The 20,486-nt window shown below is 33.0% G+C and overlaps 1 protein-coding gene across 3 annotated transcripts; it reads right to left on the reverse strand.

The window, feature by feature from the left end:
* Positions 1-6,628: 6,628 nt before the first annotated feature.
* LOC129315852 (scarecrow-like protein 21) lies at positions 6,629-16,549 on the reverse strand. 3 transcript variants are annotated; one of them, XR_008594610.1, is made up of 5 exons: positions 16,427-16,549; positions 13,462-15,374; positions 10,621-10,893; positions 10,424-10,534; positions 6,629-7,156 (listed from the first exon to the last, which is right to left on the reverse strand). XR_008594610.1 is itself a non-coding variant. In XM_054959965.1 (2 exons), exon 2 carries the CDS (start codon positions 15,245-15,247, stop codon positions 13,490-13,492), a length of 1,758 nt encoding a protein of 585 aa, XP_054815940.1. In that variant the 5' UTR covers positions 15,248-15,374; positions 16,427-16,549; the 3' UTR covers positions 13,268-13,489. The 3 variants fall into 3 exon arrangements, 1 of the variants encoding a protein (XP_054815940.1); XR_008594611.1 differs by having other exon boundaries at positions 6,633-6,960; XM_054959965.1 differs by lacking the exons at positions 6,629-7,156; positions 10,424-10,534; positions 10,621-10,893 and having other exon boundaries at positions 13,268-15,374.
* Between the last annotated feature and the right edge of the window lie 3,937 nt (positions 16,550-20,486).

The raw sequence follows: 20,486 nt of genomic DNA on the forward strand, positions 1-20,486 counted from the left end.
TGTCCAGGTATTTTTAATTAAAAATAATAATAATAAATAAAATTTTAATAATATAGATAAAATAAAAAAATTAATAGGCTTTGATTTTATTTTAACCTAAATGATCTTTTATTGATTAAGATTTTATTTCTTTTGGTTCATTAAAATAACCAAAAAACTATAAAAAATACAAAAAAAAGAAAGTTAATCCTTTTTAAGATTATATTTTAAAATAATAATCTAACAAAATAAAAAAAAATCTTCTCTCTTTTTACATTAGATAATCCTTCTCTTAAAAAAAATTCAAAAAAATATTTTAAATGAGATGTCCTAATAATAAAATAAAAAAGGGCAGTACCACGTGCATGGCAATTGAAAGTGCCTAGCTTCAGCAACTAAAACACAGCAGACACGAAATAGATGCAGAGAAGGAAAACGAGAGAGAGAGAGCAGTCAGACACGTGAGCAAAAGAACAGAAGAGAGTAGACTTGTGTACGAAGAAACATGGAGCAGGCACGAAACAAACTGGAAAGAAAGAAAAAGCCAAAAGCGAAAGAAGCAAAAAGCATAGGCGAGATTGGTAAGTTGAAGAAAGGAGGCAGTGTGCTAAAGGAGAAGGCTGAACCTGGCTGTGGATACGGTTGCTCTCGTGATTCAGTACCCTTGTGGTAGGATAGAGAGACTCATCACTACTCAAGAGATGACAAAGAGAAGAAGTGATCGTGAAGTTCACAAAGTAACATAGGAGGAACCAGGATGGTGCACAGGCCCTCATCTGCCTCCTTATGTTGCCTTTATTAAGATTATGGCTCTTATGTTTTCACGAGATGCATGGCACTGTGTGTGGCATATGATTCATAATGACCTGGTCCATAGGTGGGGTCTTGACTTCGCTCTTAGAAAATGTGTCGAGCCTGCTTTAACATAGGTTTAGATAAAATACTTTTTTTGAAGATTTGGTAATGCGATATGGTTGTGATGAATTTTGTGTGCATATATGTCATAGAAAGAATGGATGAAATTTGATTTAATTTTATATAGGCATGTACTGAATGAGTGTTTGTTTTGACTTGGTGATATATGCATGTTTAAATCCATTTAAATGTTTAATGATGGATTAGCAATCTAGTTATTTAAAATTTTGATTTCATGATCTTACTGCTTGTATTATGAGAGCTATTCAAATTTAGACATTTGATGATATATTAGTAAATATAAGACTATGTTCTCAAGTTTTAAAGCATCAGATAAAGGTTATAGGTTTGAATCATACCATTTTTTTTATTATTTCAAGTTTTCATGAATCATTGTCCAACTACCTATGAGAGTAGATATGATGTTATACCCCTTAGTGATCAAAGAATATAGCTCAATTGAATTTCTAGCTTCTTGGTATTTGAAAATTTATCATTATTAATCATGAAAACTTGTTAATTTTACGTCGATTGTTTTGGGTATGGTTTGATCATAATATTAACCTTTTATAGCCTTTGTTTTATTTGTCATGTGAGATTTTAAGAATTTGCGTAGATAATTAAATTTCATGTCATGTAAGTCAATAAGATTTTATAGGTATGAAAATATAACTTATAAATATAAACTCATATATTACATATGGGTTTCAAAGACTCATCATTAAAATTAATTTTCTCTTTTTATAATTTAAATTAATAAAATATTTAAGTCTCATGTGAGATTTCAAAAATCTTCATAGAGAATTAAATTAAGTATATTATCATGTGTGATAATAAATCCTCACGGATATCATGATTCTCAATTTATATAGTAATAAAATAAACAAAATTTTTGTAAATAAATAATAAAATTTTTTATAATATTAATTAATTTAATTAATAAATTTAAATTGTAATAACATTTTTTAATTAATAATTTAAATTGTAATAACATTTTAATTAGATCTTTTAGTCACGTGAGATTTTTAAAATTTCATAGACCTTTAGAAATTATATTACTGTATAAGTCAAAAAATATATTAATATTTAAAAATTTAAGTAAAATAAATTAAGTTATTAAACTCTTTTATCGTATAAAATTTCAAAATCCCTGTAAATATTTAGAATAATCACATTATCGTATGAGTCAATAAGGCTCTGTAAATATAGTGGTTAAATTTCATATCATAAAATATAAAAAATAATTAAAACCTTTACCTTTTTCTTATTTCAAAATTTCAAAATTGAGAAAATAATTAAAATTAAATTACTTTTTTTTAATTTAAAACACACATATCAAACTTCATAAAATTATTTTATTTGCAAAATGGTGAATTATTTCTAATTAATTTCTCTTTAAAAAATATTTTTACTAACAATTTATAATCTCGAACTATATGGACTTTGATCTCCATCACAGTATATATAGGCCTCAGAATTTGATTCTGAGTCAAATTCTCCCTTGTAAATAAATAAATATTTTTCATTTTATCATGATCATTTCTTAAAACATATGACTAAGAAAGGGATAATTAAAATAACTTTAAAACCATATTAATTAGCAAACTTCAAGTAATCATCTTTATGAACGGGTTTTGTGGAGTGCCTACTACTTTTCCCATAATCAATCGACTCTCGAACTTATTTTTTGATTTCACAGGCCATCTTTACCTCCTTTAATTGGTTTTTCAAGATTTTCTTCAAAATTTTAATGGCAACTGCCATTTAGGCCGGTCTTCACTATGAAGGTCAGAACGTGCAAGCCATGTGTCAAACAACAATGTCGCAGATGGCCCCCCATGACAACACAACACAAACGTGCAAACCTTGTTGGAAACAATGTCGCATCCATGAGAATGCAAATGATCTAAGAAGCTCCAACAATTTTGGGGTCATTGGCTAGCCAGTGAAGGGCTTGCTCTATTGCAACGAGTCCCATGCTAGTGAAGGATGTGGCTGTGACCATAGGATATCAACAAGTGACAAGTGCATTGCCCATGTACCCAGGGATAGAACTACATGTATTGCAAGGGGGGCTAACCTTCTACCCTTGCCTTATAATACATACCCCACTTCCCTTATTTTGTTTTTTAGATTTCCTCATAGTTCACAAACACTCTTAAATTAACTCCTTACAATCAAAATAATCTATATATTATATACATTTTTATAATCGTATCATCATTAAATACTCTATATAAGTATCTTAATGATGATAATTAAATTTCATGGCATAATTTTTTTTTCAAAATAAGTAATAAATAAAGTAAGGGTATAGTTGAAAAATAAAAAAAACAATACAATGTCATATTTTTTGCTCAAATAAGGCTTTTAAAAGATACTTTATATTTTGGTTTAGAGGAAGTACAATACTCTCCTTCACCTTTTATTAAAGAGAACCACATCATGTCTTGTTCAAGTTAATTATAAAAAGCCATTAAAATTATAGGGGTAAAAATGGATCATCATTTGATATTCAAATTGGGCATTTTAAATTTTTTCTAAAAAAGTTATATATTTATACATGATTTGTTATCTAATAATTTTTTAACTCATAAAATTAATTTTTTAAAAAATTCAGTATGATAAATCTTAAAAATTTTAAATTAACAATTTTCTCTAAAAGTTGTTAGGGCTGGATTCGCCCCTGCATGTACTCCTCCATTGACCATTATTGTTGGTGTTTATATAATTTTTTATATACCCATTTTGCTTTCAAAAAGTATGCTTGGACCAACCATTTTATTTGTGCGCCATGCCATCACCATTCACAACAATTTGATCAATAATGTCTTGTAAATTATATATTTTAAATTTTGAGGCATTCACCAAAATTTGAGATGATCGAATGAGAAGAATAACAAAACAATAATTGAAGTGCCTGAATCGTAAAACTGGAATTAGTACAAACTAGTACGTGTCTTCATCTTTCAGAAAGCTCTTCCTTCCTTGGTCGTCTCTTGCTCGATTTCTTCATAAACATTCAAACAATTCCTGGTAACAAAATTTCATTTATTCCGGCAAAATTTCCATGCAACTTATGTCCCACCTTGAATCCAATTTTCTCAAATTGTCGCTGAAGTTGTTATGATAACTAAATTCCCTCTGAAAATGAATTTTTATAATCCAAAAGATCTCATATCATTTGCTTATTAATTTCATGTATTCAATTAAAGGAATAATAAACATTTTAATTCTCAAGTTTACCTCAGTTATCAATTTGATCCCAAAGATTTGATATTTACCAATCAAGCACTTAAAGTTTCGTAATCACAAAAAACTAGACAATATGATTTGAAGGGAAAATAACACCACATATATAGTTATGTATATCATTATAAAACTTTAGGGACTTAATTAATAAAAATAAAATTTATGAAACTAAATTGATAATTAAGATATGAATTTAAAAGACTTAAAATTTCTTTATCCTTCAATTAAACCTCTCAATTGCTGCGGTGAGAAGTTGTGGCTCTCCGAGTGTGCCATAAATGTCATATATATCGTCAAGGACCGTTGCGATGGATATTACTTCGGCGGTTATCCTTATACCCAAAACATATTAGGGCCCATGATACACTCCCAAGATCCAAAAGTAACATTCCACCAATCTATTCGCCAGCAAAAGGCAGGCTTTTGGCAAAATTCAATTCTTTCCACCGCATGTGCAAAACTCCGAGGTCAAAAATCAAGACACGTGCAAGTCTCATGATGCATAAAACAACACATGATGTATAAGACGTGGCACTCAACCGTTAAAATGTACAATCTCATTGGGATTTGAATTTAATAACTGCACTTAATAAAGTACTAAGTGCATATAGTATTTCAATAATTCAGATAATATAGTTACTTAATGCTTACACCCACCGAATATAAATCTTGACTTTAGGTAATAATTAGTAAAGTGAATTAGCTTGGTCGAGAACATCTACTCCAAGGATGCTAAAATGCACAGCCTCATATAAGCTTAGCATTCCCAATGCATCCTACATCGCTAACTTGTTAAAATCTTCATTTTCATCCCTGAATCAGTCAAATATATTACATGTATACATGTCTCGCTTTCAGAAACGAGAAGGTGTAGTGATTAACTTGTATGAGAACTAGTTAAACAAAAAAAGGGTAGAGGGTACCGGATGGTTCAGGATAGCCTTATTGCCTGAGCAAACGAAACTAGAGGGAAATGGTGTGGAGATCTTTGGGTTCAAAAGGTGGAGGGTTCTTGTGCATATTCTGCAATGCCTGGTCAATCTCACTTTCAAAATGATAAGACACACCTCAACGTTTAAAACTGTCGATCAAGTTCAGCTTTTCGGTAGGATCCTCAGCTGGTGCTAGTATCAGCTTTATTTCGAACTCTCCCCTTCAAATGATGTTGGACTTGTAGTTCTCCATTCTGGTTCTTCAAAATTAATGGTAAGACATCTAAAAGAACGTAGCAAAAATAGTGAAAGCAAAGAGTTCACCAACAGAGTAGGAGAAGCGAGGTTGATGAAATGGGACCGCAGATATTGCCATATTGGGACTAAAAATCGGCCAGGGGACGGTGTGACTTGCGGAAGACATTTTTGGTTGAGAATGTATAAACTATAAATAAATCAGATGCGAGTTGCTTGTTTGCTTAGCTTTATTAGTTAGAAGGCCTTAATTATGTGCATATATTGCTATTTATTTATATCACTCGTCATCGCCTGTAAAAAATTAATTATAATATATCAAGGCAATGTAATGGAGAGATCAGTATGAAGCAATTAGATAGGGAGATGATATATGTAGTTAGGAAATGAATTTCTACCTTTAGATTCAAAGTTTGAAGCTTAGCTTGAAACTACTCTGGTGGATGATGTATAGTGTAAAATTAACCATTGGGACTGTTTTTGAGTTATCATCAGGGCCCTATTTTTCACCCAATTTGCATCAATAATGAATTGAAACGGATAAATTAAAACTGAAAATGAAGGCCTGCTTTTCTAATATAAATAATTAGATTTCGCAGAACAAATTTACGTTGCTATTTTTGTAAGTGCTTCATGCGTGTAAAAAATATAAATAAAAAAAAACCATGAAAGGACTGGTATTCCCTTCCTATTGGCCTATATGAACACACCATTTTATTAATAATTTTTTGATTTAAAGGACATTTTTACTCCAAACTAAACTGTTTCACAATAAACACTAACCATTCTAAACTATTCAACGGAATAATGTTGCTCATCAAGTGTTAAAATCATTGCAAAATCAACCCGTGACTAATATAATGGACATTAATACTGATTGTTAATTTCAAATTGACTTTATATTTAAGCGCATTTTCGCTTTTAAGTGTTTTTAGAGGATAGTAACTAATTTCCTAAAAGTTGATAATATAACGTAAAGAAATGGCCAAATTTTGGTATTGGTGTTGTGTCCCCCATGAGTTTAGCTGTTAGCCTATTACAAGTCGATTAGGTTTTAAATTCACTGAGAAATTATTAAAGATTGTTAAAAACGATATTAAAATTAAAAAAGTTACGGCCTTATTTAATCTAAACTGTTTTAGTTAAAAAACAAATAATATGGCACTGCACGACATAAAAAAAAAACAATAATGATGATTTTAGTGCATGTTTGGTTTTCAAACAATGGAAATTCATTTATCGACCTGTCTTTCTGTTTTTTTTTTTTTATGGAAAAGGAAATTAAAGTACAAAAGACTTAGTCCCGAGATACAAAACAGGTCTTATTGGACTGAGCATCCCTAGAGTGGTTCTGGAGAGTGTCCACAAACTACAGAGGCGGATGACAAGATGAAGATTGAAAGCCATGCGAGCAAGCTAAGGTGTAAATCCAACCGTCCAATGACAATTAATCCATGCACAGCATTTGGCCCAGGTTAAAACACTACCATGGGTTGACAACAATTAGATCCAAACAATGTGAGGCCTTCCAAAAGACATAATGAGAAATGGGTCCGACCATGTTAGGCCTTTCAAACCCGAATAAGTAACAACAACTGAATATTAAGCAGCACCGCCTAATGAATTCCTGCAGATTAGTGAATAGTAAATTAAGCAGCTGGGTTAAGTGGTTGATATCTCGAACAAAAGTAATATATTATTGTTAAGGGACCAAGTCAATTGGATTTGGATTGCCGGGCTGCATTATTGCACAAGATGGAAAATTCAGTTGGAATGCCTGTGCTCCTGTTGGTGGCAATGGCCACTGCTGCCTCTTGCTATTACTGTTTGTAACAACCCCAACTTCATTAACTAAAAACTTAATCATGTATCATGATAATAAAAATATTTAAAGCAATAAAAATAATTATCATAATATAAAAGTTTAAAATCAATCCTAAATTTTATTTTTATTTGTATTCTTTTAAAAGGTATCAATGGCAGAAAAAGTTAATTTAAATTTTAAAGAGCTATATTGTTATGAAAAGATTCAACTAATGAATACGTACTTACAAGTTAACCTTAGTAAAAAGGATTTAAAATAGTTAAAAATGGCTACCAAAATTATAAAAGTGTAATGCTAATATTTCTTTTCATAAAGTATACATAGGTTTATCAAAGTTAGCAAATACACATGTCGCATCCCATAACAAATACGCAAGTAAGTATTTCTTAGTAAAAGTCTCGCTACAAAAGTTTTATAATAAAACATTTACTTCAAATAGATCAATCTAAAAAAATTAACAAATTAATCCTAAATGACAAAGAAGTTCTAAATTGACAAATGATTATTCCATAAACTAATTTAAAGTAGGGCTCAAGGCTTACTCAAGCTAAGCTCGATGTAAAATCTCCCTCACTATTCCATAATTAACTCTAAATCTCAATTAATTAAGAGACTATCTCAGGGCAAGTGACATGCTTGTCAAATTTTACAAATAAAATCCTAAGTTTTTAATATTTAAAACATCCTAAAAGATCTTTAGAAACTGAATATCAGAGTTTGATTTGTATGCCAAAGAATGAGAATCACAAAAAATATCAGTGTATTTGCTCAAAATTAAAAAATAGTGAAACAAAATAGAAATTAAGGCGTGTGCCGCGGCTCATTACACTTGCATCGTGGCTCGTGAGCCTTTACGCCATGCACCGCGGCTCAGGCACAACACACCATGGCGTATTACATGCTATTTGACAGCAAGATTTTGCTGCCATTTGACAACCCCTAAGGTAGTTTTTGACATACCTCATTTTTTTATCTAACGTTTGAATAACGCGATTTAGGTGTCTAAAAAGAGTTTTTTCTTAACTCTAGCTGATGGCTTTGATTTCACAGTCAAATTATCTCTCAGTAAAAATTTAGACACTCATTTCAAAATTTTATCTTTTTCACTATTCACATAAAATTTGAGTGCCCAAAGCTCATATCAAAAGTCAAAAGCCACAAACACCACTCAAACTCCAGTCAATAGACTAAAATAGACTTGTACAAAGTACCACATCACTCACAATGCTTATAAACCACATTTTTATTGTTAAACCCTTTAATTTTAAAAACAAAGGAGGGAGCTCTAATCAAATAATTCAACTATTAAAGCATCATAATTCGCATATCATACACAATTCTTACTTGCATTAATATTTTGGCCCCGCTATAAATCTCACAATCCACACACATACACCCTAAGTCCCAAAATACACTATATAACTTAACAAAATATGTAGTGCAAGTAAGTCACAATTGAATTATAACTAGTTAGCAATATCATTCAAAATATACACATAAATACTTAAAAGTAAGGAGGCCTGCTAATAGGATGACAATCCTATGCCTCCGGCTGTTTTCTTCTATCTTGGCCCCTTAAGCTTCTTGTAATATTGAAGATAGTGAGGTGAGTACAACCACTCAGTAATTAAGATCTATCCAACTCATGCTAATACATATCAATCAATTTAAATGCAAGTGACGAGAATAATATTTTCCAATTAGTAAACATATTCAAGCACGCAATTCATAATTCTCATTTGTAGAAACACATAATCATAAGTTAATGATTTAGTGATACTATCTCTTTCATGGAAATAAGATCCAATCACAAGATCTATTATTACATTTTCACATAGTTATAATAATAAAAAACTCATGTTTTTCATCATTAGGGTCACAATAGAAACAACGCCATTTTTATTAATATATGCATAATCACACCTCCCTTAAATCATCTTTATTTCTCTGACACGAAACTGTGGGCTATAACTCATTGGGATAGTCTACACATTGAGACCGCCCTAACCAAAACATACATGAGAGGTTACCTAGTTAAGGTTTTCTAACTTACTTGTGGGTCATGATTCCCCTCATTTTTCACATTACGAGGTATCATTCTCTCTAGATTAGTTTTCTCATCAAACATGTGGACAACTAGCTAAGCTTGAGTTACTTGTTAAACTAATGGGACAATTCTTTATTAAACAAGTAGGACAATATAAATTATAAATCTAGGCTAACCATTGAGTTCTAATGGAAGCCATATCACGTGCATGTAATTCTCTACTCTTCTTCCTAGGCAAACTCTCACCTCTCGTAACCATGCAATGCATAAATATGCAATAACTCATAGTATATAAGTACTCACTATTTAAACATGCTCAATCATTTTATTGTACTCTCATTAGACATATTCATAATTAATCATAGAATTTCACATTATGCATCATTGTTGAACTTTCCAAAACACACAATTATCAAACTCCATTTACAAGTAGTCATTAAACTTCTCATATCACACAATCGTTGAACTTCTCATAGTGCACATATTCATTGAACTTCTCAACCATCACATCATAGAGCTTTATAAAACACTATTTCATGGCACTTTTTACACAACAAGTCACTGAACTTCATAAAACCATCAAAGTAGATGTTCAAGCAAATCATGCCACACTTGCATTTTATTCAATTCTACACGTTTTAATTATCAATATAACTCAATAAATCAATTAACACACAAAAGTACAAGAAAAAATTCTCCAGGTTACTTCAAACTTTTGAGAGATTAAAGGTTTTATCTCTCAAATATTTACTTCTAAAGCTTTCATGAAGCTTGAATAGTGTCAGTATAATCACTCTATAATTAATCATAATATAATTCATTAATACCCTCTTTGGATTATTTTTACTATTAACTCAATCTTTCCTCACTCCTAAGATTCAATCTTTTCCCATGCAAGGGTGTCCATAAGATTTATTAGTTTTCTTTAACTCGCATTAACTTTATTAAACTTTTAAATAACCATTAATACAGTCACATTGTCCAAACCACCTCATTAACAGTGGATTTTCATTCATTAATAACCTTCAACAACTAAAAATGCATAGAGTCATAAATGCTAGATTTACATAACTTAAATAACTCTCATTGACTATATTTAAGTCAATGAATTTGGATCCATAGCTATATGGATTGAAAACTATCATTTTCAACTAAACCCTAACTTCTTACATCAATAAAATGGAAGAAATGGGAAAAAAATGAGTTTAAAAACTTTACCTTGAGTGTTTTCTAGCTTCAATATGCTCCCAATATCCAAATTCCTTGAGCCCTAGTAGAACTCCCTTGTGTTTCTCTTTATTTCTCTTCCTTTTCTCTCAAATTCACAAGCTGCAAAACGGAGTTATTTTTATAAAAAAGTGACCATGCATCACAACATATAGTATAGAAAAGTCTTGCTCAAGTGCTTAACACACATGTTTCATAGAAGATCATCCAGAAGCTGTGACATGTGGCACAAAACCTTGCCCTTCATATTTTTTTTCTCTTTCATATCTGGGTAACCTAACTTTACTTCAAGCCCATACTTAGGGCTAGAATTACAACCAAAATGCCCGTTAGAACTATCTGGCCACACACCTTAGTAATAAGCTTAATTACTTTAATTAGGCTTAATTAATCAAGTTTAAATTTTTGAGGATGTTACACTCAAATCTTTGGTCGCTTCCCCTTTGCTCCGCTTAGTTCACCTAAAAAATATTAGGGAAAGGGGTGAGCTTTCAGTAATTCAAAATTTTATCATAGATGTACAACTAACAAACACACAAGATAACATAATATAGGCATACATGCAATTTCATTAAGATTATTTAGGTATTAGCATAAAAGCTTAAATAACAAATTTCATAACCATTAGATGCAACACATGATCATACGCAAAATAGGCAATCCCTTATTGCTTTATCCAACCTTGTACCACTGATTGAAACCATAGGCTTATCCACACGCTAGACTAATTAAAGCATCTCTGAAATTCAAGATATATCCACCCAAAGGTACAGAGCCTAAGTCCAAAAGTATAGCTCCCCTTCTTAAAGAACCCAACGTTACGTTCCCCCTTTACAAACCTAGTCAGGTAAGTATTAAGAAATGGGGCCCTGTATAAGACCAACCATTATGCATAAAGTGAAGACAAACTACATGGTCACTGAATCATATATATAGTAACATCAATAGCTCATCCCCTGAACCCCTCACCAATGCACATCATGCATATACACTAATAACAACTTACATGCAAGCTTTAAAAGGAATCCACTACTTCATTGAATCATAACTATAAGTCACAATCATGCTAGGCAAGATTAAAGTAACTCATTAAATTTCATAATCACATTCCTTACAATTTCTTCACAATTTATCACACGCACTTTTATAGTCTATATAAAAGTATCATACTCAAATAGATAAAATGATACATGAGAAATACTTGAATAAAATCACCGTACCAAATATAGCTTGCACATACATGGAAAAACCTCAAGTTACATGTTCTCTTTTAGCTTATAAATGGTTACACATCAACTTAGGCAGCAAAAAACTCTTAGCAAGAGTTTACAAAAGTCACATATATATAAAATTATTAATATATAATTTAAAATTATTAAAGAATTATCCTAAAGCTACTGTAAGACTGCCCTAAGATTATTCTATGATATTAAAGCGATTCAAGAGAACCCAAAATTCCCTTTTAAATTTACATCCCTTTATAATTATTTGTTTGTTATAATAATATGTGACGTGTTAATATTAAATTTATGGAAATTCTAAAAAAAATCACCTCTATTTATAATCTAAATTCATACTATGTCTATATACGTGTGTGTGAGTTTATCTATGCGTTTAGTTATGTGTACTCCCACACGACCCAAATAAGAGATGACGAATATTAAATTTTAATGTTTCTAACTGTCCCAAATTTCCTATTTTGGACGTAGCAAGGAAAAGGGAAGAACAATTTTATTACTTTTTATTTCGTGGAAAGGGGAACACTTATCCAAAATAGATTATCAAATAAAATAGGTCAGATTTCAAAAAAAAAAAAACCCGGGGGAGGGGGAGATCAAGCAACAAAATAATTAAAGGAAGCTAAGAGCCAACGGTAAAAACTTCAAAAAGCTCCTAGCATGGAACATGGATAGTATGATCCACCAGTAATTACAGCTAGCGCCATTCATGTCTTCCAAAGTGTGAACGTCATCTATATATGGGCTGGAAACTATTCACATGTGTGTATCTCCGATGCGGACGCACAAGATGAAAAGAAAAGAAAGGAGAAAGAGAATCAAAAAGCAAACGAACGGGAAAGGAATTAAAGAAGGAAGGGAAGGATGTAAAAAGGCAAGAGTTTTGGTAGACAAAGCAATGATGTGAGAGCTGAATTTACCTTATCGGCGGCAACAGCAGAGCAAACGTTAAATGAGGGAGCAAGAGATGCAAACTAGGTTTTTGTTATTAATTAGGACAGGTTGAATTTATAAAGTTTAAACTCAATTTTCTTTTCATTTAGTTTTTAAAAAATTTCTTTTAGATAAAACAAATTTAAAGATAATTCTAAGAAGATTTGATATATTTCAAAACTAAATCATATTTCTTATTATTATTACTATTTTTTTATAAGTTAGTTTTAAATATTTAATAAATTTAATTTCTTTAATTATTATTATTTTTCTTTTTGTCTTTTTTTTTTTGGGGCCCAACATGTAAACCAATCTCATCTAACGCCCAATCTCATTTAGGGTGTTACACTGTTGGCTTCGGCTTCTTCGATTCTATTGGAAAGCACGGTCCAACTTGGATTTATTTTTAAACGTTTTAGGAAAATAAAGTTCTGTTCCCTTCATCTCGATGCTTCCAAGTGGCAAAGTTTGCTCGTATTGTATGCGATGGACCTGCTGATTCTGTATTTAACTGCTTCTCTAGAGTAAATGATGGATAATGTGACTCGTTTCGGGGGAAAAAAAATGCGTGTAGATCAAGCAGTCATGAGGCTGCTGCCTGGAATGTCATGTTACTGTTGGGATGTGTATTTGGTTGAGCCAACACCTCGAGGCTCCAGAATCATTTGCGAAAATAAATGTTTTATTATTTTTATCATCTTGTAGACCAAAACAGCCTGTGCTGCTAGAAATTTGATAAAAGAATCGGTATACAGAGCTACTAGTGCATATACTCTCTCAATGAACAGACACCTATAATACAGTAACATACATTGTATTCAACATAAACTAGAAGAGTCAGCGAAATACTTGACTTACCCCGTTACCGCCTCCAACCATCAGTTCATCAATACCAGGCCGAGGCAGATATCAAATTTCTGTGTTTCCACCCCAACAACATAGCCCCATCCTTCTCCACGAGTGTATAGTGCTCTGAATAGTACCTAAGCAGGCTTCTGATCACAGAATTCACGTACGAGCTCAATGGATATTGTCGAAATCCAGCCATTGTCAACCTTGATTTCCACTTTCCCAACAGCTCGTGTCGCTCTATCCTTTCCTTCCCTTCACAAGCAATGACGTTCACGATGTCCCTCGCCAAGCAATGCTGCTCCACGTTAATCCGCTCCTTGCTATTTCTTGGGAGCGTAACATCAATTGACTCGAACATGGCCAGGTAGTAGTCCAATGTTTCTAAGAACCTGTTGTAGAAAGGCGTTGTGTTTGTGTTGGATTCCTGCTCCACCAATGTGGTCACCTTGGGACCAAGTGACTTCACCATTCTCAGAAGTTCATCCCTCGGATTGTTCACATCAACACTCTCATCAGCTGTGTGATGCAGATGCAGGGGAAAGTTCACAGCCAAAGCCTCTCCTGGCCGTACATCAAGCATGTCCCTTTTTACTTCAGGCGCAAACACAGGCACTCCATGAAACTCAACTGGGATGCCATATTTCTTTGATATTGAGGTCAATCTCTTCCCAACTGCATCTATGTCGTCACCACGTGCATATCGAGACACAGGATCATCGATTCCGGTGATCCGGACATGGGGTGCCCCACATGGCCTTGCGGCAAGAGCTTGGAGGAGTGTCTCCCACTGAACTCCCTGAGCAATCTGAAAGTCTATGATGTGAATGCGGTCTTCATTTCTGCAAGCTTCAGCTATGGCTCCATTTGCAGCCATGTAACCAAATTTAAAGTATGGGCAAATTTCATACAGCATGTGCATGTAAGAGAGCAGGTCTTTGCCTTCAGGTTCTCGGCACCTGAGTGCGTGATATATGCTATTCCCTGATGCCTCCTTCCTAGCAACAAGCCCTTCTACCATATAAGCACCGAGCCGCTGGATTGGCTCACCAGAGATGGACACGGCACTTCTAGCGCTTTCAATCAACTCATCAAAAACTTTTATGTTGCATTCAGAGAGGGATTTGGCGCAAGCGATCAACAATTCCTTTAAATTGCTAGGTGGGAAGCCCTGGAGCCATGGTTCCTCCATCAGTCTGTGACGGTTATCTACATGTGCAACTTCATTTGACTGCCTAATGCTAGAAACAAGAGATGGCTGGCTTTGAATATATTGTGACCCTTGGCTCTCATGGCTCCAAGTCCCGTATCTTTGGCCAGAAGTTGTAGGTCTGTTATTGCCACTCAAGGAAGCATTCGATGTGATAACTACATCACCATCAATAGGGGCCATCAGAGCGGACTCTAACTCCAGTAATGCGTGCCTGATCTTTTGGCTAGAACTTGCATCCTGTGCAAGAGACCTCCTAGCAAAATACGGATGCAGACTGTCTTGGACACGGTCCACCGGTGAGACTGACCTCTTTAAGTAATAATTAGTTTCCAGAGAAGAGTTATAAGAAGGGCTGAAACCAGAAAGAATCTCCCCAGAGCCGTGCTGCTCCTGGCCGTCGCTCAATGTAGAGAGAGAATCAGAATCAAATTGAGTAGACAAGGGTGAATTAGGCGAGTTTCCTGTGTCAAATTTCAAGCATCCGAGAAGCCTGTTGGGTAGTGCTGGAATAGTGGAATAAGATGGCGTGTATGGAAGCCCAGACTCAGTCAAACTGAAACTGAATAGCTGCTGCGAGTCCATACTAGGATCAAGGCATCAGCCTTTCTGTGCGAGAAGAGAACTTAGCAGGGCAGATAAGAAGCAAAACAGGGAAGTATCGGCTTTGCACTTCAACCCAGAAATTCTTGGGATAAAATAGGAGCTAAACCTGTGATATCAACAGTGTGAGAAAATTTGTGAATATCTTCATTACACCACCCACAAAAGCATTTGATCTAACGCTATCCATGGACAATTATAAAAGGAAGAGTGTAAATTAACACAAAGCAAGACGCACACATAGCAAGGCCAACTGATTCAGCAAGCATATTGCCTTATAGCAGACCACACAACCCCCCCCCCCGGGTCCCCGGCCCAAACAAAAAAGGTTGGGGGAGTCCGAGGGGTGCTCGGCAGCTGTTTTTTTTAAAAAAAAATCTTTTTTTTTTTTTTAAAAAGGGCAGTTGTAATGGATTATGGATATCATCCCCAAAACAATACAGGGTGAGATGGAAACTGGACTACATATCAGGATTTGATTTACAAAATAACAATTCTAACACCGCTGTCAACCATGTAATTTTTATCAAATGACTAGTTTAGAATTGTGCTTCAGAACCAAAAACGCAGGCGCTTTATGTATGAGAGATTTTAAGTCGAAAGAAGCGAACACAGCAATATGGGGGTGAATTAACACAGCAATTGTTTAATCGTTGATCGCTGGGCCCCAACCAGAAAGGTATTCTCACATGGAAATTTTAAATAAACAATCCTATCCAAGCAGAAAATTTGTCACAACCCCGAAGCTTTTCTCCCATCTAATCGATTACCTGCAGATTAAACGAAAACATCGAGAAGGAAAACCTACTCTTGACCCAGACAGCTTTCGAAAATACGAGAAGCATAAACGAATGTCGCTGTAATTCAATCTTTCACAGACAAATGCAAGAGAAGAGAAATCACAGATGATAAAAGCAACTCACAGGCCGCATTCAAAGTAAGAGATATTGAATAGGGCTCAAATTAATTAAAAAAAAATACGCATATCACGAGAACACCGACCCCTTACTGATTGCTTTCACAGAAAATAAACACAAGCAGACGAGGCGTTTCGAGTGTAACGGTGTGTATTTATTTTTGGTTCCAGTGAATTTGATATTCATATTTCAGAAACACCCATAGAATGATGGAGAACATCAGTGAGAAAGTAGAAGAAATTACCTAAGAGATGACTGGAATTCAACGGGAAGAAGAAGAAGAAGAAGAAGGCGGGAGTATTTTGTATAGAGTATAATTACGACTCTTGGGAGGGGAGCCGAAATTCTGAGCCGCAAGTTGAAGGAGATAGGACCGAAATGGTTTATATAGAGGGGAAGGGGAGGCAGATGGACGGAAGTATATGCACGCACGATAACGGTAACGGAAGCAGTATAGAGTCGTTACGTAGCGCTTGGCATTTGTAACGATTGACAACGCCGACCCTACGTTCAGGGCTCAGCTCACTGTCCTTTTTCCACTTTCTGCCTTCTCGCGTGAACCACACCTCTTCGCTCCTTCTAGAGCCGTAGAGCGTGGACACCTACGCCGTGTCCCAAACGTATACAATTTTTTTCTTTTTCCATAGAAAAATTTGTTTAAACTTGTGGTGGGGATTGTAATGAGTCTTGTCTTAATTAATCAGTTGTTAGCGAGCAAATACGCGTTCGAAGCAAAAGAGAGTGACGTTGAGTGGAACAGGACAGCGCGGCCAGATTCCATCACTCGAGTATTAGTATTTGCTTATCATTAGGCCGTGAAATTTCATGAGTAAAACTGAGAGGATTAGTGGGAGTGGCGTTTCAAGGTTGACAACAAAGCGACGGGGCTTGGAAATGGCCAATGGGAAGGTCAGCCAAGGCGTGTTTGACGGGGGAAGGTCGCGTGACTCATACGTGACGATTAAATGTACTGGGAGGCTGAGGGAGCGGATGGGTAAAGCGTGTGAAGCGAGAGGGTTTGCCATGACGGCCGTGACACTGATCCTTTAGGAACAACAGCCACGTGTTGATCAACTTGACTGTTTTGACCTGACGTGGCGACCCTATACTCGCTGCTTCCTGCGGTTTTACTGGGTCAGACACACCTATGGTAGTGGTAGTTTGCTAGCGCCAACAATCTTTTTTTTTTATTGCCAACTTCACCGTTTTCACTTGCACTTAATATTTTATATTTTATAAAAAAATTAAAAAAACTCTTTTTACCAAAAAAGTAAGATAAACAATTCTAAAAATTGATTAAATCCAACTTTGAAAGATACCTTAATACCCCACACATATTTTTTATTCGGCTTCCCTTGGCCAAACCCTATCGGCCAATCCTCTAAGCTTCTGTTCATCCATTAAATTCATACAAAAAAATAAATAAATACTCTTTCTTTTTATATTTTTTGAAGGGTTACATGTTTAAAAATATAAAGTATTTATAATATTTTAAAATATAATCATTATATTTTTTTAAAGTATCCTTAATGAATAAATCATTTTATATTTATTTTAAAATAAAATATATTTTATTAAATTAGTGTAAATACAAAAAGATGATGTTAATTTAAAAATAAATAATTACTTTATTAAATAGTAAAATTTAATTAAAAATATCTTGTATTTTTTAACGAATGGAGTATGTCTAATTCCTCCTAAAAATCCTTCAAAAGTCTTTAAAATATAATTCATGAGTATGTTACGATTTTATAAAGTGGAGATCGATTGGCTCAATATGAACATGCAGACAGTTGGTGCTAAAACATGTTACTGACAAATTATAGCATGTAATTCAAAGGTGTGAATACTTTCTTTCACAGATAGTCATGCAAAAACACTACCTTTTTTTTTCCCAAAAACAGAGGGGGCAATTTTCAGGGGTAAGTTCCCTTTTGTTCTTAAATTTGACTCGATCTCAAAAAAAAATAAATATGTAGACAAAAAAGTGTGAAAAGAAACTGAAGAGGAAGGTGTACTTTAATTTTATCTCTAGTTCATTTTATGGGCTTATGGAAAAGCTGCTAGTTATACTGAGAATCATGAATGAATACATTAATAATTAATTAGTTTCAGCTGCGAATAACAATCACGTGCTTTTTTTTTTTTTTTGGTCAAAGAATACTAATCACGTGCTTAATGGACACTAGTTATTTGAAACTTGGCATGCTGAAACCATACTGTACATCATTAATGGCTCATTCCCGGAGCCGGTTTCAGAGTCCAGCAAATCACCCAAGAAGATTTGAGTCATTCAGATTTTAATATGGATGGTCTAAATTTTTTAAATTTTTTATTTTATAAAATAAATTTTATAATTTTTTTATAAATATAATCATCATCAATCTGAACAGTACTGATTTAATTTAGATAATTCAATTTATTTTTATAATTTTTATAAAATAACTATTTAGATATATTCTGGATACTCTAAATTCATTATTAAATTTTCATCTACAAAGTCTAGATTTAAAATTTTTATTTTTATTTTTATTTTATATTTATTAAAATAAAAAATTGCTAAAAAATTTAATATTGAATATGTCTTGTCCAAAGTACATATAAATAGTTAGTTTATAAAAATTATAATATTTAAATTCAACTATCTAAAGTCTCAAATTGAATCAGTATTGTCCAAATTAATAATAAATATATTTATCAAAAAAATTTATAAATTTTATTTTTATAAAATATAAAAATAAAGTTGAAATTAAAATTAAAAAAATTTGGATCATTCATATTAAAATTTAAATGGCCCAAATTTTTTTAAATCGCGAGCACCGAAACTGTATCCCTGATTCACATGTACAGAACTTCTGAACATCTTTATAAGAGAGAAAAAAACAAACAAGCAAACAAATTGAAGAACTTCTGAACGTCTCATTACTATCAATTACTCATCATCATGCTCTATAAACATCGACGGATCTCCAAACTACACCATGTGATTAGCCACAACTTTTAAGAATCATGAATTAGAATCAATCAACTCTGTTATATAATTAAGATCCAAGGAAAAATAGTAAAATTAGATTTGATTCCACAGTGCAAGCAAGATGAAAACTGGGTTTTATTTACCATCTGACCAAAATAATTTATTAACCCCGACGAGAATTGTTAATTAAAATTAAACAAATATGGATGCGATAATGGGGTCCTAACCTTTGACTTTGATTCCCACCCTTCACAAAAGATCCTTTTTTTTTTTTGGTCATAGCAATTCGTTTGGAAATTGGAACTATCACGGTCGAAAGGTTGAGTCTTTGGAAGGGGTAGAATTGATTTTTCATTAAAAAAAAATGCATTCACCGTGCAAAAACATCTATGTCCAAAATTTCATGAAACAACTTCATCATTATCTTCTTTTTTCTTGAAGGATACTTGCTAATTTTTCAAAAACTCATATTTTCACTTTTTGATCCTAAATAAATATTCTTTTCATCTCAAATTATATAAGATAATTTGAGACAAAATTACACATATCAATAAAACACAATGACATTTTATAAATTTATTTTTTTAAAAACAAAACTACAAACTTTTGAAAATGCACCTACAAACTTAACTATTACCATACAATATTATTTCAGTGTTCTATATACTTGAAAAATAATATTAAAAGGTATCATTAATAAAAAAATTTATATTATCTTGTATTTAATTTTGGAATAATGAAATTCCTTTAAAATTATTTTATAATTTGCAGTGGAGGTATGTACATGTTTCGCGCTCCTTAAAAATTTGTTATCCAGTTTCAGTTATTAAAGAGTAATAATGGTGCGGGAATTCTGTATATTTTAGTTATTGAGTTCAGAATAATCAATAATAGATAGCATGACTCATCACTTGAAACAATCAAACCCTTGTACAATGTATGAAAAAATGTGTCTAATTTTTAGAAAACTAAAAGGAAATGTAGCAAAATAGTCTTTCAGGGAGCTGCCATCGCACCCCCCAAAAAAAAAAAAAAAACTTTTGACATATTTTCGTGATCCTGGGCTTATAGTTGGAGGGTGATGAGTACATGCTAAAAACTACGTACGTGTGTCAATAGCATTTTGTCTCGGTACTTACTATGTAAATTAACTCGATCATTTATTGTTTGCCATAATCTGAACACTTTTAGAAGATTAACTAAATATTAGGGTTTGCTTAAAAGTTTCAAATCAAGTCATATTATTTTTTAATGAGAACAAGTAGCGCTACCATATTTGTTTTAAATTTTATTATACATGTTGATATATTGATTTAAAAACATAAATTCA

The sequence above is a fragment of the Prosopis cineraria genome, unplaced genomic scaffold, assembly GCF_029017545.1.
Source record: "Prosopis cineraria cultivar Desert tree isolate PC_DT_omini unplaced genomic scaffold, ASM2901754v1 PC7, whole genome shotgun sequence".
Lineage (NCBI taxonomy): Eukaryota > Viridiplantae > Streptophyta > Magnoliopsida > Fabales > Fabaceae > Prosopis > Prosopis cineraria.

Coding starts and splice junctions, on each gene's coding strand:
- LOC129315852 (XM_054959965.1), bottom strand. CDS start 15,247: ATGGACTCGCAGCAGCTATTCAGTTTCAGTTTGACTGAGTCTGGGCTT.